This window comes from Lepus europaeus, chromosome 11 (assembly GCF_033115175.1).
Source record: "Lepus europaeus isolate LE1 chromosome 11, mLepTim1.pri, whole genome shotgun sequence".
Lineage (NCBI taxonomy): Eukaryota > Metazoa > Chordata > Mammalia > Lagomorpha > Leporidae > Lepus > Lepus europaeus.
In genome coordinates, this window is record NC_084837.1 from 116266065 (window position 1) to 116292653 (window position 26589).

Below are 26589 nucleotides of genomic sequence, written 5' to 3' on the forward strand. Positions count from 1 at the left end.
TAATCTCTTGACTTTTTTTTTAATTTATTTTTTTAAAATTATTTTTGACAGGCAGAGTGAACAGTGAGAGAGAGAGACAGAAAGAAAGGTCTTCCTTTTTGCCGCTGGTTCACCCTCCAATGGCCGCCGCAGCCAGCCCACCGTGCTGATCCGAAGGCAGGAGCCAGGTGCTTCTCCTGGTCTCCCATGGGGTGCAGGGCCCAAGCACTTGGGCCATCCTCCACTGCACTCCCGGGCCATAGCAGAGAGCTGGCCTGGAAGAGGGGCAACTGGGACAGAAACCGGCGCCCTGACTGGGACTAGAACCAGGTGTGCCGGCACCGCTAGGCGGAGGATTAGCCTGTTGAGCCACGGCGCCGGCCAATCTCTTGACTTTTTAGAAAACTACTATCTTGGCTTTGCAGTACTCTGAACTTTTGCTTCTTTGGTTTAGCTATTTGGAAATGAGACCCAGACTTTTAAAACTTCCCTCTAGTAGGTCTAGAAGCTCAAGAAATACTTTCTGTAGCACAAGCGTATATTATAAGAGATGTAACACAGGTCAGCAAACAAGCAATGCAGCATGTTCCCTCACCACAATGGCAGGCAAGTGCAGCCCACACACAAGGCACAAATGACACCACGCTCACTCATCAGGGCATGGTGAAGATGCTGGGGAGTGCCAATGAATTCTTAAAGGTACATTATAATGTGAAAGCTACATAAATGTGTTTTGCATTTCTCATATATGTTTGAACAAACTTAAGAAAAATATTGCTACCATTAAGTGTTGCAAAGTGTTTCACCTATAGTTATAAGTAGTATTAAAAACAGTGAGCTGCAAGATAAAATATCAATTCTTCACCAAGGGCCCTCTCATGGTTCCTCCACAGTGCTTTATTCTCTAGTGGTAAAAAATAATAATACTCATTGTGTCGTTTTTATCTGATAGTCAATGCTCTTTTTTTTTAAGATTTATTTATTTATTTGAAAGAGTTTCACAGAGAGAGAAGAAGAGGCAGAGAGAGAGAGGTCTTCCATCCAATGGTTCACTCCCCAATAGCCGCAACGGCCAGAGCTGGGCCAATCCAAAGTCAGGAGCCAGGAGCCAGGAGCTTCCTCCGGGTCTCCCACGTGGGTGCAGGGGCCCAAGGACTTGAGCCATCTTCTACTGCTTTCCCAGGCCATAGCAGAGAGCTGGATTGGAAGTGGAGCAGCCAGGATGTGAACCGGCATCCACATGGGATTGCCGGTGCTTCAGGCCAGGGCATTAACCCACTGCACCACAGCGCCGGCCCCTGATAGTCAGTGCTCTTTAACTCCTCCTCCCCTTCCACCTCCATCTACCTGGATAACTTCCCCTCCATGGGACTGACACTAACCAGCCTGCAGAGGTGACAGTCCCCATGCTACCAACACTCCTCCCATTATGTGTGTGTGTACACACATACATACAAGGGCTGAGACTAGATTAACACCTAGTGAACAGCCTATCTGGATCAAAGCTCTTATTTATTACTTTAGCTTTGCATAAAACTATTCTGACTGACAGCCTGTTCCAATGCTCAGAGACCACACTGAGGCTCACACCTAGCTGACTGCCCAAAGCAGGGGCAGGTCTTATTCATGGACAGGCAGGGACCCCAGATCATGTCAGAGGGTGGTCTCACTGCTGCAGGAGAGGCTACATTCTGCATGGCTGTGTGGCTCAATGGGAAACTTTAAATGAAAGGGCAAAGGGTTAACAAACAGCCAGGATGCTCTGCCAGAGAATCAAGCGGGGGAACATAAACCAGATCGACAAATTCAGACAAACAAGACGTAAGGGTAGGCGAACTGAATGAAGAGAAGAGGGCGCCAGACTGGAAAGGAATCAGGAAAATACACAGCAAAGATGGAAGCTGTAAGACTGTTACCACACTAACCCAATTCCGTCAGCAACAGCGAAGTCTGACAATTCCCAATGTTGAAAAGGACGTGCAGTAACAGGATAACTATGTATTACTGGTAGCACTGCAGAGTGGTACAACCTCTTTGAATGTTAAACATCTAAGTAACCCATGACTCATCTACTTCACTCCTACATCAGTATCCTAGAGTACAAATGGAATATGAAGAAAAGGAGACATGTTCGAGAAAGTTCTTAAGAGTACTAGTCAGAAAAACAAAAACAAAAAAACAAGAAGAGAAGAAAGAAATGTCTATCAATAAGAAACTGGAGAAACATCATTTTGTCTTGTATTGGTTCTAATTAATTAATTACTTTCTTTTTAGAGGCAGAGAGAGAGGGGGAGAGTGCTCTCATCCACTGGTTTACTCCCTAAATGTCTGCAGTGGCCAGGACAGGGCCAGGGCCAAAGCCAAGAGCCAGGAACTCAACCCAAGTCTCACCTGTGGGTGGCAGGGACCCAACTACTTGAACCAACACCTCTGTCTCCTGAGTCTCCATTAGCAGGAAGCTGGACTCAAGAGCGGAGCCAGGCATGAAACCCAGCACTCTGATGTGGATGCAGGCACCTGAACTGCCAGACCAAACACCCAGCTCAGAAAAATGTCTTCAAATAGTCACACCCTGGAACATACAACACTGCAAATGAATGAACTGTAGCTACCTAAGACAGATAACTCTCAGCAACATAATGCTGACTCCAAACAGCAAACACTACATGAGAACACACAGTATGACACTCTTTTTATTTTTTTAAGATTTATTTATTTATTTGAAAGTCAGAGTTACAAAGAGAGAAAGAGAAGAAGAGAGACAGAGAAAGGTCTCGCATCTGCTGGTTCACTCCCCAGATGGCTGCAATGGCCAAAGCTGGGCCAGACCAAAGCCAGGAGCCTGGAACTCCGTCTGGGTTTCCAACATGGGTGCCCAAGACTCGACGTATCCTTTGCTGCCTTCACAGATGCACTAACAGGGAGCTGGATTAGAAGCAGAGCAGCCGGGACTTGAACTGGGGCCCATATGGATGTTGGCACTGCAGGCAGCAGCGTAACCTCCTCCACGTCAATGCAGGCTCCACCCTTTCTAATTTAAAATAAACATGGGGTCAGGGCACTGTGTCATGGTGGGTTAGGCCCCAAATCAAAGTGTCTGGTTCAAAACTCAATTACGCTGCTTCTTATCCAGCTCCCTTCTAATAGGAGGCAGCATAAGATGGCCAAAGTACTTGGGCCACAGCCACCCATGTGGGAGACCCAGACGGAATTTCTGACTCCTGGATTTGGACTGACCCAGCCCTGACCGTGGCAGCCATTTGAGGAGTGAATCCGCGGATGGAAGATTGATTCATCTTTCTCTCTCTCTCTCTCTCTCTCTGCCTTTCAAATAAATAAATAATTTGAAAATTAAGTTTAAAAAGTTAAGTAATTAAAAGATACTATAATTAAGCAATGTTTTATACAGACTTATATGTGATATAACCACCTAAAAACCCCACAAATATGAAATATGTAACCGAAGATATCTCTGATGAGGAAATAAGGGAACTGAACAAAGGATAAATACCTAAGTAGAAGAAAGTCAGTGGGGCCGGCGCTGTGGTGCAGTGGGTTAATGCCCCGCCCTGAAGTGCTGTCATCCCATATGGGCGCTGGTTCAAGATCTCGCTGCTTCACTTCCCATCCAGCTCTCTGCTATGGCCTAGGAAAGCAGTAGAAGATGCCCAAGTCCTTGGGCCCCTGCACCCGCGTGGGAGACCTGGAAGAAGCTCCTGGCTTCGGATCAGCGCAGTTCCAGCCTTTGCGGCTGATTGGGGAATAAACCATCGGGTGGAAGACCTCTTTCTCTCTCTCTCTCTGCCTCTCTTCTCTCTGTGTAACTCTGACTTTCAAATAAATATATCAAAATCTTTAAAAAAAAAAAAAAAAGAAGAAGAAGAAAGTGGTTTAACAATAAGTTAACAGAAAACTAAACCTCAACATTGTTGGGTGCACACTTGGAACGGTGGCTAACAGCCTCTCTGGAGGCCTGCACCCAGGATCGCAGTGCCTGGGTTTGGTCCAGGCCCTACCTCTGGATGCACCTTCTGTTTTTTTTTTTTTTTTTGACAGGCAGAGTAGACAGTGAGAGAGAGAGACAGAAAGAAAGGTAAGAAAGGTCTTCCTTTGCCGTTGGTTCACCCCGCAGTGGCCGCTGTGGCCGGTGCACCGCAGCCGGCACACCACGCTGATCCGAAGGCAGGAGCCAGGTACTTCTCCTGGTCTCCCATGGGGTGCAGGGCCCGAGGACTTGGGTCATCCTTCACTGCACTCCCGGGCCACAGCAGAGAGCTGGCCTGGAAGAGGAGCAACCGGCCGGCACCCCGACCAGGACTAGAACCCGGGGTGCTGGTGCCACGAGCAGAAGATTAGCCTAGTGAGCCGTGGCGCAGGCCTGGATGCAGCTTCTTGATGCCGCACACCTTGGGAAGCAGCAGCTCAAGTACTTGTGCTTCTCCAGGCACGTAGGGGCCCAGAGTGGGTTCTGGGCTCCTGGCTTCAGCCTTGCCCAGCCTCAGCTAATGTGGGCATGTATGGAGTGAGCCAGCAGATGGAACATATCTCTCTCCCTCTGCCTTTCAAATAAATAAATTTTTCATGACTATAGGATCTTAAATATATGTTTTATGTGTCATTTACTGACAAGAAGTTACAGACTTGTATATAAATAGACTTAATAACTTAGAAATTTCAATGAATCAGTAAAATAACTCTTTTAAAAAGTCAATTTAAGTATGATTCTTACAACTTATAATACCAAATTTCCTGGGCTATTTTTTTCAAAAAGGAATGAAGTAAAAGGGCTTTACCATACCTGGTTTCCATGAAGGTCCAAAACATCTAAGTTTTTTAGATTCTCTAGATTTGAGATTTTCTTGATTCTGAAAGCCAGAATAAGTAGAATTAGTTGAACAGATACACAAAGATATCACATCTGTTGATAAATCAAAACACAAGTGTAAAAGTGTAACTACTTTTAATACTTTATTCTTTCTATGTGCAGTGCTTATATATACACATCAGCTATAATACACATTCAATAATGTCTTCCTCTTGATTTAATCACAATTTTGAAGAAGCAGTGTCACTAGGGAGAAAGACAGCTTCAATGTCACATCTTCAGAGAAGAGCAAGTCTACATCCAAGCCCTTCAGGACAAAACACTTATTCATAGCTTTCCCCTCCCCTGAGGATACAACTCAACACCTTACTTCTGCCAAAAGAGCACTCAGCCTGGCCCTGACTCCACCACCTGTGCTCCTACCACCGGCTCTCAGGGCCTTCTTGCCATGTCTCCAACCTGACCAGTTCTGTCTGCCCCCGTGTGCTTCCCCTGACATTTCACACGGTTCACACCTTCACATTATTCTCAGCCGGTTCAAGCGCTGCCCCCAGACGTCTCTGTCTAGAACAGCTCTCCCTTCCTGCCTCCAGGACACTCTCCTTCCCGTGCTCTGACTTCACAGCGTTTACCATGCCTGAAAGTATGGCATGCATGTGTTCACTGCTTTTACCATCTCTCTCGCCAAGAGGTAGACACTCTAAGACGTTCTCTATCTCATCCTCAGCACCGATAGAGCACCAGGTAGACACCTAGTAGTTGGTTAATGAATGACAGAACACACAAACTAAGCGGACAAGTTTTATGTACAAGTATTTTTACGTTAGGATTATGTATCACTCAAATAAACTGCATGCCACCTACGTGCTTTGTATTAGACCAGTTAGTTTATAGAACACTAGTTTTTATTCGTAAGTTCTGATTTGCCATTTTGTGAAAAGCTAGAACTTGGTGACAAACTGTACTAACACAGAATTATACCTCTGCAATGCTCCCCTTTGTGGCCCCTCACGGCTAGGCCTGCCCATCGTCGCCCTCATTCCTGTCCTCCGTGGCTGTCCAACTACATCCACGTAACAAGGACAACCACTCTGACTTTCCACTGCCTGCCTCCTGCAGATCCTACTTAAGTGCACGGCCATCAGTCAGTAGAGAGAAGGGGACAACCACAAAAGGGACAAAAATATTGTGAATTAACAGGGCTGGCATTGTGGTCTAGCAGGTAAAACTGCTGCCTGCGATGTCGGCATCCCATATGGGTGCCAGCACATGACCCAGCTGCTGCACATCCAATCCAGCTCCCTGCTAATATGCCTGGTAGGCAGCAGAAGATGGCCCAAGTGCTTGGGCCTCTGCATCCACATGGGAGAGCCAGATGGGGTTCCTGGCTCCTGGCTTCAACCTGGCTCAGCCCTGGCCACTGCGGCCACTTGGGGAGTGAACCAGAGGATGGAGGACATTTCTCTCCTTTTTTTTTTATCTCTCATGCTTTCAAATAAATACATCCTTTTTTAAAAATGAAAAGTTTTACATAGATCTCCATCTATCACTATTTGTCATTGTTAACTGCCTCAAAGAACCACGTCCTCCCTAAATCTTTCCAGAACATGGATTAGCTCCTGAAAGGTCACACATGTGCTCACCGAATTCCTCCCCTTGACCTCAGTCATCTGACAACACTGCCAAGTGAGGGATTATATCACCACGAACCAATTCAATCCAATTTAATTTACGAAAATATCTATCTGAGCCCACTAGCCTATCACTGCACACTGCAGTTCTTCTCCCCCTTTTCACAGACACACCAACTGCCCTGAACACAACCTGCTCAGCAGTCCTCTCCAACCGTCACACTGGCAGGTCTCTCTTCTCCGTGCAAGTACTCGACCCTCTGAACACCCCTGCCTCACTCCATCCAGACCAGGACATCTGCCTGCGCTCAGCCTCCATCCAGAGCCAGGCATGCACAGTATCCTGCCCCCCACTGAAGCTCTCCAACCGTCACACTGGCAGGTCTCTCTTCTCCATGCAAGTACTCGACCCTCTGAACACCCCTACCTCACTCCATCCAGACCAGGACATCTGCCTACGCTCGCTGGAGTCCTTCATCAGCCTCCATCCAGAGCCAGGCATGCACAGTACCCTGCCCCCCACTGAGCTCTCCAACCGTCACACTGGCAGGTCTCTCTTCTCCGTGCAAGTACTCGACCCTCTGAACACCCCTACCTCACTCCATCCAGACCAGGACATCTGCCTACGCTCGCTGGAGTCCTTCATCAGCCTCCATCCAGAGCCAGGCATGCACAGTATCCTGCCCCCCACTGAAGCTCTCCAACCGTCACACTGGCAGGTCTCTCTTCTCCGTGCAAGTACTCGACCCTCTGAACACCCCTGCCTCACTCCATCCAGACCAGGACATCTGCCTGCGCTCAGCCTCCATCCAGAGCCAGGCATGCACAGTATCCTGCCCCCACTGAAGCTCTCCAACCGTCACACTGGCAGGTCTCTCTTCTCCGTGCAAGTACTCGACCCTCTGAACACCCCTACCTCAGTCCATCCAGACCAGGACATCTGCCTGCGCTCAGCCTCCATCCAGAGCCAGGCATGCACAGTATCCTGCCCCCACTGAAGCTCTCCAACCGTCACACTGGCAGGTCTCTCTTCTCCGTGCAAGTACTCGACCCTCTGAACACCCCTGCCTCACTCCATCCAGACCAGGACATCTGCCTACGCTCGCTGGAGTCCTTCATCAGCCTCCATCCAGAGCCAGGCATGCACAGTATCCTGCCCCCCACTGAGCTCTCCAACTGCTAGGCTAACAGCTAAACCAGAGGGGAGAACAGACAAAACTTTCAACAAAATCATTCTTCTGTCTGCTCTTCTCTTGAAACAGCTCAAACAGGTGGAGAAAATGAGTCTCCTAATGAGAAGGCTCAGGACACAGTCATGCTTTCTTTTTTTTAAAGATTTATTTATTTATTCAAAAGGCAGAGTTACAGAGAGGCAGAGGCAGAGGCAGAGGCAGAGAGAAAGAGAGGTCTTCCATCTGCTGGTTCACTCCCCAAATGACCACAAAGGCAGGAGCTGGGCTGATCTGAAGCCAGGAGCCAGGAGCTTCTTCCAGGTCTCCCACATGGGTGCAGGGGCCCAATGAATCGGGCCATCTTCTACTGCTCTCCCAGGCCATAGCAGAGAACTGGATTGAAGTGGAACAGCTGAGACTTGAACCGGAGCCCATATGGGATGGCAGCGCTGCAGACCGGGGTTTTAACCCACTGCACCACAGCGCTGGCCCACAGTCATGCTTTCTAATAGCTACCTGACCTCACAGCTAGTCCAGAAGCCTTTGATGTAGTTATTTTATACTCCAGATCCCATTCCTCAGAATAGTGGCTCCCAAACTTGCCTGTGCAGCAGACTCACCTGGAGAGCTTGCTGAAACACTGCCAGCCTCTCTCATCCTCCTCTGAACGGGCTTGGCCATCCCCTGCCTCCTATGTTACTGAGTCAACTCAAACCCTGGTCTGTGATTTCTATCCATTGGTCTTAGAAACATACTATTTTAACATTTTGAAACATCACAGAAACTCCCATGCACCATAAACACATCTTCCCACAGAACTCCAGCAATCTGGTGACAAGTGTGTCCTGAGCTTGGACTCACAGTGACGTTATCACTCTCGCTTCTGATTGTCCAGACGGGAAGACAGTGAGCAAAGTGCTCTCGAGAGTCATCTCTGCCACGGCTTGTCCCCCTCCCTCAGCACCTGAGAGGAACAGATCCAACTCCAAAGAATTCAGAGGCACAGGAAGGCAGAAGCTGCCCCAGGAGGCCCCTGGCCAGCTGAGGCATCGGTGTGAGGAATCTGAGAACCCTACTCAGGTGCCAGGTGGCTGAAGATTTGTACAGAAACACCAGTATGACCTGAAAGGCTCTTCAAGGCCTCCCACTGAACAGAAACCGAAGCCAGGGAAGGAACAGGCTCACTCGGCCCCTTCTGACCCTGAGGGGTGTATCACAGCCTCTCTGCAGGACCCCACCACAGGACTTTGGGCTTTTCAGGTGTCGGAGACAAAACCTCAAGTAGAAAATGTCAAGGAGTCAGAAGAGAGGAACAGAGAATCTCAGCGTCTGGCAAAGTTTTGCATCTACACCACTGGGTGACACCAGAAAATGCAAAGAACTTCTATTTACTAGTCTGTGGTCTTAAGGACTCCAGAAAATCTGGGGAGGATAACCAGGGGATAGTGAAGGCAGAAAAATTAAAGGGCAAGAATTTCCACAGCAAGGTGGTGTTGGGGTTCTTTGGGGACAACACAAACTAGACAGAGAATCTGAGTAGGGACTTTCTAGCTTTGGAGCAGAACTCTTTGTTGGAACTGCCTGACACAGACACAAGTGGTTGCCCTGGATTCCACACATGATTCCACTGCCTTGAACGAAGAGATGGCTCAGGACTCTGCAATATAAGAGGAAGATGTCTTTCTGGACTTGGCCAGCAGGGGGCAACATGTGGTGAAGATATTTTATAAATATTTGAAGATTGTGCAATTTGGGAAATGTGGAAAGTAATCTTCTGGCTCATTTTCTTTTTAAGAATGCAAACAGTGCTGGAACTGTGAAAATCTGCTTTCTTCATGTGAAACGTAAAATATGACCAAAATCAAACAATCACAAAAGATGGAGGAGTGGAAGTAGGAAGAAGAGATAACATTGGATTTCTCTGACTTTACCCAGATCAGGACAAAGTAGCGGGGCATTAGGTCCCTTGGAAATGGAAGAACAAAGAAATGATAAATAAAATCAGAGAGTCAGGTAAACTGCTATTTTCATGGAATAGGATACTTAAAAAATATTCTTGAGAAGCCAAAAAAAAAAAAAAAACCACTGAAAAGTAGAAGCAGAACAAAAAAAAATAGATGGAGAGATAATTTAAAACAGCAGGAACTAGGATCAGTTCCTAGACACTATGTTTACAAAAAACAGAGATGGTTCAAAATGATCACTGGAAGACATGTGACTCGAGGACTGAAAGAGGGCGCAGAGGCAGTGGTGTTACAGCATAACCAACAGCTCTGAGGACTGGAAGCTAGGAAAGACTCCCCCGGAGAAGTAATAGGAGGCGTCCAGAAGGCAACGCCATAAACACAGGAAAAGTTAATTTCCCTCCTCCTTGACGCCCTGGATGGCTCTGTGACAACTCCTCTGAGTGCAGCGAACATTGCAGAGGTCACTGTGCTTCTCATTCCTTCACCTGTAAAACAAGAGCTGACTGCTGAAGCAGGCTGGAACACTCCAAGCTTCTGTAACACCTAGACTCCCGCACTCTACCTAGCGCTTCCCTCAGCACTTGAGCTAACTGCAGATGAGAAGCAGCTCCGGTAGAAACCTTCAGAGGAACCACAGACAAGAGCCCAGAACACTGGGACCACTGTTGTCACCTGCAATACCAGCATCCCACATGGGCGTGAGTTCAAGTCCTGGCTGTTACACTTCTGATCCAGCTCCCTGCTAATGTACCTGGGAAAGCAACAGAAGATGCCCAAGTACCTGAGCCCTTGTCATCCATCTGGGAGACCCAGATGGAGTTCCAGGCTCCTGACTTCAACTTGGCCCAGAACTGGCCACTGTGGCCATTTGGGGAGTGAACCAGCAGAGGAAGATCTCCCCACCACTACCATCACCACTGTAACTGTAACTCTGCCTTTTTTTTTTTTTTTTTTTTTTTTGATAGGCAGAGTGGATAGTGAGAGAGAAAGACAGAGAGAAAGGTCTTCCTTTTTGCCGTTGGTTCACCCTCCAATGGCTGCTACGGCTGGCGCGCTGCACCGATCCAAAGCCAAGAGCCAGGTGCTTCTCCAGGTCTCCCATGCGGGTACAGGGCCCAAGCACTTGGGCCATCCTCCACTGCCTTCCTGGGCCATAGCAGAGAGCTGGCCTGGAAGACGGGCAACCGGGATAGAATCCGGTGCCCGACCGGGACTAGAACCCAGTGTGCCGGCACCGCAAGGTGGAGGATTAGCCTGTTAAGCCTCGGCACCAGCCTCTGCCTTTCAAATAAATAAATAAACCTTAAAAAACAAATAGAGCCCAGAGCCCTAGGACAGCACCTTGGAAAATCATCTGACGGCAATGGAAACAGGAGCCGAGAACACAGCACCTTGGTGTACTGCACCATCCAAGCTGAGGAGGACGGGGAAAATCGCAGGAGCAGGAAGATGGCCCTCTGACCACCTCCCACCTTTCCCCTCTCTGACCACCTCCCACCTTCCCCCCTCAGGCCACAAAAGAACTCTCTGCCCTGCAAGTAGATTCCAGGGCTCCAGCCTGATACCAAGAGGAAAGGCATGCACACACAGAGACACCAGGAAGGCACAGGACAAACAGCTGCCTACCACCAGCTCTGACCCCCTCCTGTCCAATCAGGCCTCTGCACCACCACCCGATCACCACACGAGGCTTGCAAATACCATTTCCGCCATTTCTCTGGGTCTCCTTCGCTAAGAGCTTCTGCATGGTGTAAAATTTAAAGTAAGCAAATTTGTTCTGCTTTTCTCTCTCATCAGTGTCAGCTGTGAAGAAAAGACGTTCTGTTCTCCTCCAGAGGTGATCAATGCAAGCTCCACCGCGGGGGCCATGAGGCAGAAGGCAGAGGGGAACCCAGCCTAGGAGCAAGGCTGTATCTCAGCACCGACGACTGATCACCTAGAACTCATCCTGGACACCGCTAAACAGCCCTCCGTGCTCATCACGGAAGAAAACGTGTGACTAAATCCCAAGAAAACGAGTCACACTGGAGGAGATGTAAGCAAGGGGGGTTCCCCCAGGGTATAGTGTGACACACACCGGAACACTACGTGAGGAGGGTGTCACAGGCACACAGGAGAATCCCAGCGAAGCACACAGCCTGCAGCGAATGCACACACTTAAAACCTGTCCAGGCAGCACAGAGGCCAAAGGCTGCTGTTTGCTCCCCTTTAAGATAGGCACTGCACAGTGACAGCTACAAAACACACTCCACACGTGATCTGCTTTGAAAAGCTGTCAGCCTGAATCTCATGAAACAAAGTAGAACCGAATCCTTTCTACCGGAACCACCAGCTTCTAGTAGTTCCCCAAGATGAGGAACACAAAGGGAGAAGGGAGGGACCCGGCCGGGGTTTGCCGGGCCTTTTAGAAACACGGAGTTGTTCCTTTGGCCACATGTGTGCACGCCTACAAGACAGGTGACACTACAGACATCAAGGGAATGGGACCGTTCAAAGAGGAGTGCCCCGTAAACGTGACCTTGGCAGAACTGCAAAGTCCAGAGTATCACCCAGCGTGCTGATGGCACCGTTGTAAACAAACAAGCTAACGGCAAGATTCTTGCCAAGAGAATTAATGTGCATATTGAGCATATTAAATACTCTAAGAGCCAAGATAGCTTTCTGAAACATGTGAAGGAAAAATGACCAGAAAATCAAGGAAGCCAGAGAGAAAACTCCCTGTGTTCAACTGAAGCTCCTGTCTGCTCCACCCAGTGAAGTCCACATTGTCAGAACCCAGAGAAAACAGCCGGAACAGCTGCAACCCATTCCCTAAGAAATCATGGCGTAGTAAATGTAAAAATAAATGAATACAGAACCAACCTCAGGACTATACAACCAATCTCTGGACTACACAAATATTTCTTAATTGAGTTAGAAGTGTGATGTCCTGTCCGCCAAATAAATCTTTAAGTTTTTAAAAAAGTACAACTGAGGCTTAATACATTCAAATTATCTTTCAAAAATGCTAGTCCATGGGGCCCGTGCTGTGGTACAGGGGGTTAATCCTCCACCTGTGGTGCCGGCATCCCATATGGGTGCCAGCTCTAGTTCCAGCTGCTCCTCTTCCGATCCAGCTCTCTGCTATGGCCTAAGTAGAGGATGGCCTAAGTCCTTGGGCCCCTGTACCAGTGTGAGAGAGCGGGAAGAAGCTCCTGGTTCCTGACTTTGGATCAACCCAGCTCCAGCCAATGCAGTCATTTGAAGAGTAAGAAAGCAGATGGAAGACCTTTCTCTCTGTCTCTCCCTCTCACTGTCTGTGACTCTACTTCTCAAATAAATAAATAAATCTTTAAAATCAAAATGCTAGTCAATTAGTTTCTTAAGTGCTACTCAGTTCTAAGTTGCCATGAAAACATCACGGGTTCAACATTATTCCATGTGTGGCATCAGGCTGCAGACAATACTGCTCTACACAGAATACCTGTTTTTCCCCAACAGAAGGACACGGAGGGATCGCAGAGTAGAAAGTCCACTAATTTCTTCAATCTGGTTATCATATAAATCCAAGAAGATTAGCCTCTGCAGATTAGAAATATTCTGGATCCGAGTTATAAAATTATGTTGAAAGTTCAACAGACGAAGGTGTTCTTCCCCGTTGATGATAGGACACACAGTCAACTTTTGCCTAGAAGAAATTTCTAGAGGTTAGTAAGGTTGAGTCAGCAGCCCACCTCCTCTTATGAATACTGTTATTACTATCTCTCTGTGCCCATGCTGGGGGGAGAAAATGCTACATTGGACCACTTTCAGCCCCTGTGAACTGAATGACTTGTATTTCACTGTAAGTCATTCGCAAAAAAAAAAGGCCAAGACTGATTAAAATTAGATATCATTGTGTTTTTAAAAATTCAAAATCAGTTATTTTATATAAAACTGACTTTAGTATCATAAAACTTTCCATGCAACTGCCCTCTGTGACAGGTGTGGATGGCTGAATCACACCACACAACCAGAGAAATGCCCTTGGCTTCAATCCATCAGAGTAAAGGCTATCCTGCAACACAGCAGAGCAAAACCACATGGAACCACAGCCCCTCGGGCTGGGGGTATCTTTGAAAAAGCAAGAAACTCAGCTATCTCTTGCGCACTTTGAGGGGTACGCTCATCCTGACATGCACTAATGGCTATGTGGCCCTCACTGAGCGTTTCTCCAGGTTTACACGTTCCACACTAGCTTCCAACTATGCAAGGCATTTACAGTGCTACAGGGCACTGAAACATTTAGAATGCTAGAGGTTGGATGAAACCTTAGTAATATGTGCCTTTAGCTAACCTTAAAGCAGTAAGCCTCTGTTAGGCAAAGAGCTACATGTGTTGCATATGAAGCAAATAAGTGCAGAGCCCCTTGAGAATTCTACTAGTGCAATAATATGGCCAGACAGGATGTATTCAGCAATTCTACTCTGAGAAGTTCAAAGGGATCATCAAGAAAAATACAGCCCCATCTAATGTGATGATCAGGTTGATGAGGAACATTTTCTTTCAGTAAAAATCATGCTAATGTAATGTTTTTAAAAAAATAAACCAGGGGCTGGCATTGTGCACAGCGGGTTAAGTAACCCCTGAGATGTCGGAGCATCAGTTAGAGTGCCAGCTACTCAGCTGCTGATCCAGCTTCCTGCTAACGTGCCTGGGAGAGAAGCAGAAGATGGCTCAAGTACTTGGGGAAGAGCACAGTGGAGTTCCTGGCTCCTGGTGTCGGCCTGGTCCAGACCTGGCTGTTGTGGTGATTTGGGGAGTGAACCAGGAGACAGAAAATATCTCTATCTCTTTCTCTGTCCTTCCCCCACCTCTGTCACTCCGCCTTTCAAATAAATAAATAAATCTTTTTAAAAAATAAGTAAATAGGGGCTGGAGTTATGGCATAGCAGGTAAAGGTGCCACTTGTAATACTGGCATCCTATACGGGTGTCAGCTCGTGTTCCAGCTGCTCCACTTCCAATCCAGCTCCTTGCTAATGTACCTGAGAAAAGCAGCAGAAGTCGGCCCAAGTACTTGGGCCCCTACCACTCACGTGGGAAACCCTGATGAAGTTGCTGGCTCTTGATTTTGCCCTGGCCCAGCCCAGCCATTGTGGCCATGTGGGGAGTGAGCTAGTAGATAGAAGGTCATTCTCTCTCTCTCTCTCTCTCTCTCTCTCTTTCTCTATCACTCTATAACTCTTTCAAATAAATACATAAAATCTTTTAAAAATAAACCAGACTGTTACAAGTACAAAACCATGGAAGTGATCAGAATCCTTCCTGTAATAAAAAAAAGATTAGCAGAAAAGTTAACTAAATGTTAATAGTAGATAAATGTAACATTTAAAAATATAGACACTGGTTTAAAACAGAGGAAAAGTAAAAAATATCAGGCAACAGTTTATTTTTTATATGTGGTTAATACTGACAATTCACTGCCGACATTCAGTTACATGACCAGAGTTGGCACTTGTGGTTTATAAAGTTAAGCATCCTAGCTTAAAATGTATTCCTCGGTGTTCCAGCTTAGCAAAATAATGAAATGATCTCATTTCCCACGCTTCACTCTTCTCTGTATCTCACACTTACTGATGTGCCCCAACGTTGACGTCAGCCACCACTAAGAAAGGAAAACTCGGGCCGGCGCTGCGGCTCACTAGGCTAATCCTCCACCTGCGGCGCTGGCACCCTGGGTTCTAGTCCCGATCGGGGCACCAGATTCTGTCCCAATTGCTCCTCTTCCAGTCCAGCTCTCTGCTATGGCCCGGGAAGGCAGTGGAGGATGGCCCAAGTCCTTGGGCCCTGCACCTGCATGGGAGACCAGGATGAAGCACCTGGCTCCTGGCTTTGGATCGGTGCAGCGCGCCAGCCGTAGCAGCCACTTGGGGGGTGAACCAATGGAAAAAGGACGACCTTTCTCTCTGTCTCTCTCTCTCACTGTCTAACTCTGCCTGTCAAAAAAAAAAAGAAAGAAAGAAAGAAAGAAAGAAAGAAAGAAAGAAAGGAAGGATAACTCCAGGCAATCCCTGGCAGAGCTGCTGGAGCTGGGAAGTCCACTTTCCTGGACTCCAAACACAGCAGCTAAGTCCCAGCTCCAAGGTCCGCCTGTGCACCCCTTAACTCCACAAATCCCTGGCATTCCATGAAGAGCATCAGGCACACACACAGTAACCAGCGCCCAGCACCCTCGAGGCCGCGCCTCCTCCTGCTGCTGACACATCTGATTTAGCGCACTCTCGCTGCTGACAGCCTCCTCCCTGCTTCTCCAGGCCTGTCTGTCTGAGCTCCCAACGGAGCCTCAGCTTCACTCTTCCAAGTGCCAGCACGTCTTCTCGGGGCTGCACTCCACTCCTGAGCCCTGAGGCTCCTGGCGGTGAAGCTGCCCAGCGAAAGCCCCTGCTGGTATCCACTGGCTCTCACAGAAGGACCCCTGAGAGTCAGTCCATGCTACTAACCCAATTTTGACTGTACATGCTGGTTGTGGTCAAACCAAGCTTATGACATTGTGGTGACTCTCTTCCCCTGTCCTGATTTTCAAAACACACAAGTCTTCACCTGTTCATAATGTATTTCTCAAGCCCAGAGGCCCATGCTGCTCAGGACCCTCTTCATAACCCCCCGAGTCACCTCCTCCAGCTGCAACAGAAGTGCCCAGCACATTATGTCAGTCTTTACAAACACTGGCCCCTGCTAACATCAAGGAACACGCAACAGAGGGCTGGACTTTTACAGGTCCTAAGAAAAATGATCACAAAACTCCTCAAGACATCAAAATGATATTAAGAACGGTATATTAGACAGCATCAGAATCTCACAGGCCTTCATCCTGCAAAGATATCAGGAAAGCTACTGCCCTTTGCTGTTACTTTGCCTGCAAAATGACATGTCAGAGGCTCCAGAGAGCTTTCTCCCAGCTGCAAACACAGATGGGCCCCTGCCCCTAGTGATCAGATGCGCATGGAGGCTACAGGGAAACGCAGCAGATTCGTGTTCTCTGCGGATTACACCACAAGGGTAGGGGGACTGGGCTCCTTCACCCACCGTTCTGTTATGGATACCTTCTTAGATTCAATGAAGAAACTCAATTGTTTTTATCAAGAGCTTATTTTGTACCAGGCTTTGTGCTAGATGCCAAGGATACAGAACGGAACCAAAATCCCTGTGCGTGTGCAGATCACATCTTAACAGGGAGAGACAAATGATAAACAGCAGGTGACTATTCATACGTTAGAGGGTGCCGAGTGCTCAGGAGGGCCGGGACGGCCAGGGAGGAAGGGCTGCGGTCTTGTTTCTCCAGGGCAGCTGGAGCAAGCCATCCCTGGGACGAATCTGAGTGAAGACCTGTAGGAGGGGAGGCAGTGTGGAGGAACAGCCTCGTGGAGAGGGAGCAGCGGGGAGGCAGGCATGGCTGGAGCACAGGGAGTGAAAGAGAGCCCGGGAGGCACGAGGCCAGCGGAGCCAGCTGGACAGGCCCAGGACGCTCTGTGAGGACTGCAAGCATACAGTTTGCTCTATCCTATGCCCATGGGAGGATAAACAAACAAAACTGGTTAAGAACTGATTCTGAGCCGGCACCGTGGCTCACTTGGCTAATCCTCTGCCTGTGGCGCCGGCACCCCGGGGTTCTAGTCCCGGTTGGGCCCCAGATTCTGTCCCAGTTGCTCCTCTTCCAGTCCAGCTCTCTGCTGTGGCCCGGGAGGGCAGTGGAGGATGGCCCAAGTGCTTTGGTGCCTGCACTCGTGTGGGAGACCAGGAAGAGGCACCTGGCTCCTGGCTTCGGATCAGCATAGTTCCGGCTGTAGCGGCCATTTGAAGGGTGAACCAATGGGAGGAAGACCTTTCTCTCTGTCTCTCTCTCACTGTTTATAACTCTCTCTGTCTCTCTCTCACTGTCTAACTCTGTCTGGCAAAAAAAAAAAAAAAAAAAAAAAGAACTGATTCTGCCTAGGAACGAGAACCAGATGGCTGGGGCACAGGAGGCAGGGAGGAGACTTCCACACCTTCCCACTCTCGTATCGCTTCTATGTATTACCTAGTCAGAAACTGAGAAGAGACCATCCTCACCTTTCCAGGGTCAGCCTATCTGAATAAAGAACCTTCTCTTCGGAAGGACGATGGAGAACAGGAAACGACGGCATGGAGGAGCTCACCAGGTTAATGTGGTCACCTGTGGAAAATGACAGGCAAGTTACCCCAGTAGGAAAAACCCTTACCATACTGACATTAAAGCCACCTGCTTGGAACACTCTGGCACCTGCAAACATCTCCTCTAGGAAGCACAGCTTCCAAAGCCCTGCATATCTGAAACTAATTCCTCATACTGCTGTGTTGCTTTCCTCCTCCAACCTCAACCAGGTGCTCCGTGTACGCCAAGTCATCTTCCCCTGCCTACAGACTGGCTGAGAGTGGAAGATTATGCCAGTTCTGTCTTGATTCCTTTAGAGTGGGAACTCCTAACACTAAATCTTAACTGTCCTGCACTGAGATAGCCCCTCATTACCAGACACATTGGGGCCAGCGCTATGACAGCCCTGCCGGATCCTGGCCTTGGTAGGTGTCTGGATGGAAGAATCTCCGAATGCTGACAAGGAGCTCGTGGCAGTGTGCACGTCCAGCCCACACAGTTCTGTCACGTTTGTCGTGGATGAGATGTATGACGATCTGCTACGAGCCGAGGGGCTTATTATTCTTCCAACTCCTTCAAGATATCAAAAAGTTGATCACAAGGCTACACAATACATGATTTTGCTACAGGAAATATGGGGAAAGCAGTTTTAGAAAGCAGATGTTTAGCTACTAATGGTAAACAACATTGCAAAGACAACAAAGTGGTTACCTGGTAAACTTTTAACTAGGGTCCACAGGGGATATGGCACCCCCATGGGATTTACAAGTTGTTGATTAGATGGTGTACCAGGCAAACTTATGAAATTAACTTAACAAACAAAAGAGAACAATGTGTCAAAACACACGTTAAGAAAGAATACCTATTGGTATATTTGTATATAAGTGTATCTGGTTACTTAACACTTAGTGAAAATGGTTACAGATGGGTTTAGGGGAGGAGGATATTAAGATAGATTTTAAAGAACTAGAAGAGAGAAGGTGGTCAAGAAGAAATGAAAGGAATTTCCAGAAATGAGGTAAGATTTGAGTGACAGTTTGAATGCCAGTGAAAATCTACCGTGTTTCCCCTATAGCGAGAATATCTGCTAAACGCAGCAGCTGATGCTCAGTGCTTGATGTGAGCAGCTCATAGGAAAGAAAACCTGAGCCCACCACAGAAATTTTCTGCTTAAACTAATCAGTAGGGTAAAGAGATAAAAACCAAACCGAGGAAGCTAACAACTCCTTGGTAGGCCATCACACAAAATGATGACAACTTGGAGTGTATTTAAAGCTATAATATAGCAGTGGATTTGCTAGCTTCTTTAGGCCTGCAAGGCATAAACCAAAGTATCCCACATGTAATTTCTTGAACAGCATAATCAATTATCACACCCCACTTTTCTGAGTATCATGAACTATAAAGACAATGAATAATGATACTCCGTGTAGAAGAATCATGCTCACCAAAGAACAGATCTCATAAAATGACCACTTCCCAGCAGGACACTCAAGAAGACAAGACGTAATAAATAAATTTGGAAATCAAAAGTCAGATAGTTAAAACTAAACAAAAACTAATCCAAAGATTAACTAATTTAAGAAAACTATTCAGCAAAGAATGGTAAAGGAAAAACTCCAAACAATAAATACTTTGATTTTTCTTCTTAGCATTAGCATAAGGTTTTTTGAATTATTTTGTTACAAATTCAACCCAATCTTCAACTCAAGAGTCAGACTTAACTTTTATGATGTGGATTACAGAGATAATAATTAAAGAGTAAATATCACTTTAAGTCAGTGATTAAAGGAATTTTATCCTCACATTTTTCAACTCCAAGCATACACAGAACTCATAATCTCTATCAGTACCAATGATCTTACTTTTATCATCAGTCTGATATACACCTTACATTAAATAGCAAGAGACATGAATGATAAGGTAGAAATACCTTAATTCCATGATGTTCTCTGAGAACCAGAAACACCTAAAACAGCCACATACATATGTGGGAATATAAACTATATCACTATGTGGCAAAATTTTAATTAAAACATTTACTCTGTCATTGTTTATGTCCTCTATCACTATTTAACTTACCAAATAGCTAGCCTTGTCTTCCCAATTAAATGTATAAGCTCCATGAAGGACAGACCTTATTTAACATTCTTTATATAATTGATAGGATCTAAATTCAGTAGGCCATCAGCAGATAACTTGCTTTTCCAGCATACTGGTACTTAATTAGAAATCTACTTTGTGTTACCATAAATTCTTGATTTTTACTATTAAAATGTTGAATGAGGCTGGCGCCATGGCTCACTGGATTAATCCTCTGCCTGCAGCGCTGGCATCCCATATGGGAGCCGGGTTCTAGTCCCAGTTGCTCCTCTTCCAGTCCAGCTCTCTGCTGTGGCCCAAGAGGGCAGTGGAGGAGGGCCCAAGTGCTTGGGCGCCTGCACCCATGTGGGAGACCAGGAAGAGGCACCTGGCTCCTGGCTTCAGATCAGCATAGTTCCGGCTGTAGCGGCCATTTTGGGGGTGAACCAACGGAAGGAAGACCTTTCTCTCTGTCTCTCTCTCTCTCTCACTGTCTGACTCTATCTGTCAAAATAAAAAAAAATGCTGAATGATTTTCTTCATAAAGATCTCATAAGCATTTTCATAAGAAGCATAATACTCGACGGTTGGTAAGAATGTTCACTGTACTACACCCTAGATACAAGAATGGATGAATGGATGGATGGAAGGAAGGAGGAGAGCTACCCAGCTATGCAGCTAGTTATCTGGCTGGCTGACCTGTTAGATCCATGAGTGGACAGACAGATAGATGTGTGGGTGGATGTATGAATGGATGAGTAGATACACACATGGGTGGATAGATGGGTATGTGGGAAGATGGACACACAGGCGTTGTAGATATGAGCAAAATTCAAAAAGCTCAGAGAGGAGCCGGTGTTGTAGTGTAGCTGGTTAAGCCTCCACCTGTGACACCAGCAACCCATATGGGTGTTGGTTTGAGCCCCAGCTACCCCACTTCCAATCCAGTTCCCTGCGAATGCACCTGGGAAGGCAGCAGAAGATGGCCCAAGTGCTTGGGCCCTGCATCTAAGTGGAAGACCCAGAAGAAGATTTGGACTCCTGGCTTTGGCCTGGCACAGCCCTGACCATTGCAGCCATTTGGGGAGTGAACCAGCTGATGGAAGATTTCTCTTTCTCTCCTTCCCTCTGTCTTACTAATAAACAATAAATCTTAAAAAAGTTCACAGAAAATAGACTTAAAAGATAAGTTTGTTTTGGTGCAAAGGAATATGAAATTCATGCATGTGAGGGCTCTTCAAAAAAAGATTATGGAAAATCTGTATTATGTAAAACTATGCATGGATTTCAAGCTTGCTTGCACCAAAATGAACATCATTTAATTCCATTTTTCCACAATCTCTTTGAAGCACCCTGTTCTGTGTCTACTCAGCTTATCTTTGGGATTGTTTTGGTTACCAAAATTCTGATTCTAGATCTTCCATGGATCTATCACGATCTTAAATGCCAAGCCTGACGAGCATCTACACACATTTCTAAAATTGTTAATTAAGGAATTTAATCAATCGATTTTAGGTTAACTGAAACTATTGTACTATACTCCCTGGAATATCTGGCTCATTAAAAAGCCTCAAGAATAGAGCGGTTAACTCTTCACACTAGTTCAAAAACCCTACAAGGAACCACACATCAAGTTTTAGACAAACTAGCTGAAATAATACACCCCAAAGTTGAAGGCTTGTACTATGAAGTGTCTGTGACTGTATGCCATGGTCAATGGAGAGACTGCTTCTTTTCTACATCCGACTCATCTTCGTCTTGTTTCCTTATTTCCTTACTTACTCTTGACCTCACTCATCAGCCAGTTCTCCTAGCTTTCATAAATATTTGGAACACTCCTTCCCCATTTTCTATGCATAGCCCACCCTCAAGTTAAAATAACCGACTTTTTTTTTTCTGTATTAGAAATGATCTACTATGTAATGTTCATAAGGCCAATTCTAATTCAAATTAATTTGAATAACCAATTTGATAACCAATGAAATATTTCACTTTTAATTCAAGTTTATTTGTATCTAGTGATCAATAATATTCAACAATTATTATTACTCAAAGAAGATGAACCATATTTGATCTCTACTCACTGACAATACCTTGCCTACTTGAGTAGTTTCTTTCAAGGTCATGTTGTAAGAGTCTACCAGGGAACGATGGTGTTTCTCTATTTAGCTTGAATTCAACCTGAAAAACATCATTTTAAAAAAATTTTGGAAAAAAAACCTAGTGGGGAGTAATGAAGATAATTATAAACCAGCACACAATAACTGACACATCCTACAACATGAATGAGCCTTGAAAACACCATGCTAAATGAACGAAGCCCAATGCAAAAGGCTGCATATTGCACAATTCCATCTATATGGAACACTCACGAGGGAGAAATCCACAGAGACAGAAAAAGCAAACTAAGAAGGCAAGCAAGCAACAAAGGAAAGGAAAGAAAAAGTGTATTTGTGGTTTTGGGGTTTGTCCACCTAATGGATATTTTCCTTTGGATGAAAAAGTTCTGGCAAGAGATAGAGGTAACGACCACACCACACTTGAATGTAGGTAATGCCACTGAACTTCACGCTTTAAATGGCAAACCTTATGTTATGTCTACTTTGTGACACACAACATCAAGTTCGTGAGGTCACAGGAAAGGAAGCTCCAGTCTGAGGAACTTCCGATCTGTCTGCACCCTTTCCACAAATACAATGATTACAAGAATGATTTCTCCAAAATGCACACAATACAAACTAAATGCTGCTGAAAAAATGCTACTTTCATCATTAGAATTCTTTTATAACATAATAAAATTGTATATTTAAACGTCCCAAGAAGGGCTTTCACTAAATTCATTTTAAGTAATTATTTGGTAAGAAGATTGAGGAAAAACAATAAGAAAACAACCTCTTACAATTAGAAAACTCTAAATATGTATTTTTAAAGGTTTATTTAATTTATTTGAAAGAATTACAGAGAGAGGTAGAGACAGAGAGAGAGGTCCTCCATCCACTGGTTCACCCCCCAGATGGTTGCAACAGCTGGAGCTGCACCAATCCGAAGCCAGGAGCCAGGAGCCAGGAGCCTCCTCCAGGTCTCCCACGTGGGTGCAGAGGCCCAAGGACTTGGGCCATCTTCCACTACCCTCCCAGGCCACAGCAGAGAACTGGATCAGAAGAGGAGCAGCTGGGATTAGAACCCGTGCCCACATGGGATGCCAGCACCTCAGGCCAGGGCTTCAACCAGCTGCGCCACAGCACTGGCCCCCTAAATATGTATCTTAAAAGAATTAGGATGATCCCCCTTCACCCATAATAAAAGCATTATGCTGCATATGCATTGTATCCTTATGAATTATATAAACTAAAGATATTTTCTGAGAACACATGCCAACACAAGAGAAAAAGAACGGTTTGGAAAGAATCTGGATAAGGCACATAGTTCCTAGAAATAGTAAAATGTTCAATAGGATTTGTCCAGTGAAATCAATTAAGAAAGCATTGGAGGAAATGCATTATATTCAACTATATGGAAGCATATTTTCAGTTGAGCCAGCCACCCACTGTTATGCTGGGACGCTCAAGGGTCTGTGGTCCCATGCTCACCATTTTCTTGCACAAGTAACGCAGTTTCCTTCTGACGGCACCGTCCCAGCCATCCCCTTTTGCTGTGGCCTGTAAACCGCCTTTCACTTTAGAGTTCCTCCAGCAACACCTACTGGACAACTTCTTAGGAAGCAACTGCAGTGAGTGGCTGGAGCTGTCCAGCTCGGTCAGGTTTGAGGACTGAGGTGAGAGAGCAAGGCAAGGAAAACATGTGCACCTCAAAAATCAAATCAAAAGCCAGAAATTCTAGAACTTCCAGAGATACTGTAGACAAATGATCCAGGGGAAAAAAGAAGCTTGTGTTTAAATCTTAACTTTTGCTTAACAACAAGCCCAGCATATTGCCACGGCTAAACTTTTTTTTTTCCCTCCTTTTAAAAGGAACGTGTGGAGGGCCAGCGCTGTGGCTCGCTTGGTGAATCCTCCACCTGCGGCACTGGCATCCCATATGGGCACTGAATTCTAGTCCTGGCTGCTCCTCTTCCAGGCCAGCTCTCTGCTGTGGCCCGGGAGGGCAGTGGAGGATGGCCCAAGTGCTTGGGCCCTGCACCTGCATGGGAGACCAGGAGGAAGCACCTAGCTCCTGGCTTCGGATCAGTGTAGCTCCAACCGTAGTGGCCATTTGGGAGGTGAACCAACAGAAGGAGGACCTTTCTCTCTGTCTCTCTGTCTCTCTCACTGTCTAACTCTGTCAAATAAATAAATAAATAAATAAAAAAGGAATGTGTGGAGATGCCCTCTCAGATGGGCACTGTTTACCCACCGCATGTTGCTAGGGAACACTCCATCAGTATACTCACTACCAAGAAAGAAAAAGGCCTCCTCTTTAAACCATATTATGTCATCAATTTTAGGATGGGTCCTCATCTCAGAAATGCTTCACACCAAAAGATTCCTGAGGTAAAAGTAATGGTATTCTACAGACACCTTCCTGAGAATTAAAATGATTTTACAAACAAAAAAGACAAAGAAAGAAAGCAATGCTTCACACATTTAGCATCTTGTAATCAACGAATTAACATTCACTTTTCAAAGTGGGCTAAGACTGGCTGTGTGTAAGCGTAAACACCAGCTTTGCACTGCAGACGGCAGCAAGCATCCTTGAAACGTCCAGTTCAGGGCCGGCACCGTGGCACAGTAGGTTAAGCCTCCGCCTGCAGTGCCGGCATCCCATATGGGCACTGGTCCTAGTCCCAGCTGCTCCACTTCTGATCCAGCTCTCTGCTGTGGCCTGGGAAAGCAGTAGAAGATGGCCCAAGTCCTTGGGACCCTGCACCTGTGTGGGAGACCTGGAGGAGACTCCTGGCTCCTGGTTCCTGGCTTCAGATCACTCAGCTCTGGCCATCGTGGCAAACTGAGGAGTGAACCAACAGATGGAAGACCTTTCTCTCTGTTTCTCCCTCTCACTGTCTGTAACTCTGCCTCTCAAATAAATAAATACAATCTTAAAAACAAAAATGTCCAGTTCAGAAATCTACTCTTTAGGCCATACTATGTGTGTTCTCTTCAATTCAAATACCAATCAGCAAAACAAAAAATCTTACTTTGTGCTTCTCAGGAAGTGATGATGTCTGAATAACCAGATGAAGCCCACAGTTCACCTGAAATGTAAAATGAAGCCATAAATCGTGCTTTTACACATACACATCCCAACCCAAATGGCAGACACAGACACAGCACAAACACCGGAACGGACTGCAACGCTCGCATTGTGCTGGCTGGTGGTACATGCTCACGTTCTATGCATTCGCTGAAAGCCAGAAAACCACATCTAAGAAAGAGAACGTTTCCCTCATTTATCTTCCAATATGTCGGCTGCAATTCGGTCCCTCGGGCTTCTGACACCTGCCATTTCGGGTCTAAATAAATACATCTCGACGGGATGAGGTGAGGGGGTGGCAGTGACTAACAATAAATTCTTTTCTGATGAGAAAGGGGGGGCGGGGAGACAGAGACAGAGACAGAGAGAGAGGGAGAGAGAGAGAGGGAGAGAGAGAGGAGGAGGAGGGAGAGAGAGAGAGGAGGGGGAGGGGGGAGTCCGGCGGCCCCGGAATTCGGATGAACCGGTGCTTTCACGGCACAGCGGCTCCACTCGGGACGACCCCCGGGTCCCCCACGCCGCAGCCCGCACCCCGCCGGCGCCGGCCCACGACCCTCGGCCGGCCACGCCAGCCGTCCGCTCCCCATCGCCCGGGACAAAGACGCACGGCCCCGACGGGGACACACACAGAGCGGGAGGCCCAACCTACGTTGTTGGCGGCCCGGCCGGACACAGCGCGGTACTTCCCGGGGATCATGGCCCAGACAGCCCGGGGTCTGTCCTCCGTCCTCCCGCAGACGTTACTCCGCGGGGATTCAGACACCCGCAGGGGTCGTCTCCCGGGCAACCCGTCCCGGGGTTACCATGGCGACCTGCACTTCCGGCCCGGCCCCCGCCCCCGGCGACGGGCCGGCACGGTCGTCAGAGCCCCCGGCTGGGGCTCTCGGTGGGGGCCCGGGCGTCGGCGCCTCCCGGCCTCACAGACACAGCGCGGGGGAACCGACGGGAGGTGCGGGCGGGCAGAGGCCGGCCGCGTCGGTGCTATGACAACCGCCACTTCCGGTCCGTCCCTCTTTGCGGCCCGCCCCGGCGCAGCCCGCGCGAAATTCGTATCCGCCGGCCGGCGTCCACCTGCCCCCGGGAGCCAGGCAGGGCGGAGGGGCAGGGCCTGGGGCGCGCCCGCCAGGCAGCCGCGGCGTGCTGGCCGTCGCCGGCCCTCCGGGGGGCTAGGAGCCGGCCGCGCGGGTCGGGCCCCGGGCGGGGAGACGCGGAGCTGGAGGACGGGCGCACGCCCACGCGCGCTGTGACGGACGCCGCCCCGGCCCCGATCCGCCCCAGGAGCGCCGCTGAGGCTTGTGCTGTGTCTGAAGGCCGCCGCCTCCCGGCACCCGGCCAGGCACACTCGGGCTTCCAGCGCAGGCAGGTATTCACAGGAGTTCAGCGCTGACGCAAACCCACAGGCCTGCAAGCGGAAGCCCGTGCGGAGCCTGGTTTCCCCACGGGCCTCAGGGCCTCCCTTGCGGTCCAATTGCCAGACCGAAACTTCCTCCGCCTTCCCCTCCTGCTTCCTGCGAGGGGTGGGTGCGTGAACCCTTGAACTGCCCTGGGTGGTTAGGGTGAGGAAGGGAAGTCGTGGTACAGCCCGCGTAGGCCGGCCTGCCTTCCCCTGCCCG

The 26589-nt window shown here is 47.6% G+C and overlaps 1 protein-coding gene across 6 annotated transcripts in view; it reads right to left on the reverse strand.

The window, feature by feature from the left end:
* The window catches only part of LRRC49 (leucine rich repeat containing 49), a 191667-nt gene extending 165748 nt beyond the window's left edge, over window positions 1–25919 (reverse strand). The window contains exons 1-8 of one of the 6 annotated variants that reach the window (XM_062206543.1): window positions 25626–25919; window positions 24921–24977; window positions 23377–23556; window positions 21871–21967; window positions 18080–18277; window positions 17644–17746; window positions 13038–13241; window positions 4778–4844 (exon numbers count right to left, since the gene is read on the reverse strand). In XM_062206543.1, coding sequence (XP_062062527.1) covers window positions 4778–4844; window positions 13038–13241; window positions 17644–17746; window positions 18080–18277; window positions 21871–21967; window positions 23377–23556; window positions 24921–24977; window positions 25626–25673 — 954 coding nt within the window. In that variant the 5' untranslated portion in view covers window positions 25674–25919. The remainder of the gene's footprint in view (window positions 1–4777; window positions 4845–13037; window positions 13242–17643; window positions 17747–18079; window positions 18278–21870; window positions 21968–23376; window positions 23557–24920; window positions 24978–25625) is intronic. The other 5 variants (XM_062206544.1, XM_062206547.1, XM_062206545.1 and 2 more) reach the window with 5 other exon arrangements.
* Between the last annotated feature and the right edge of the window lie 670 nt (window positions 25920–26589).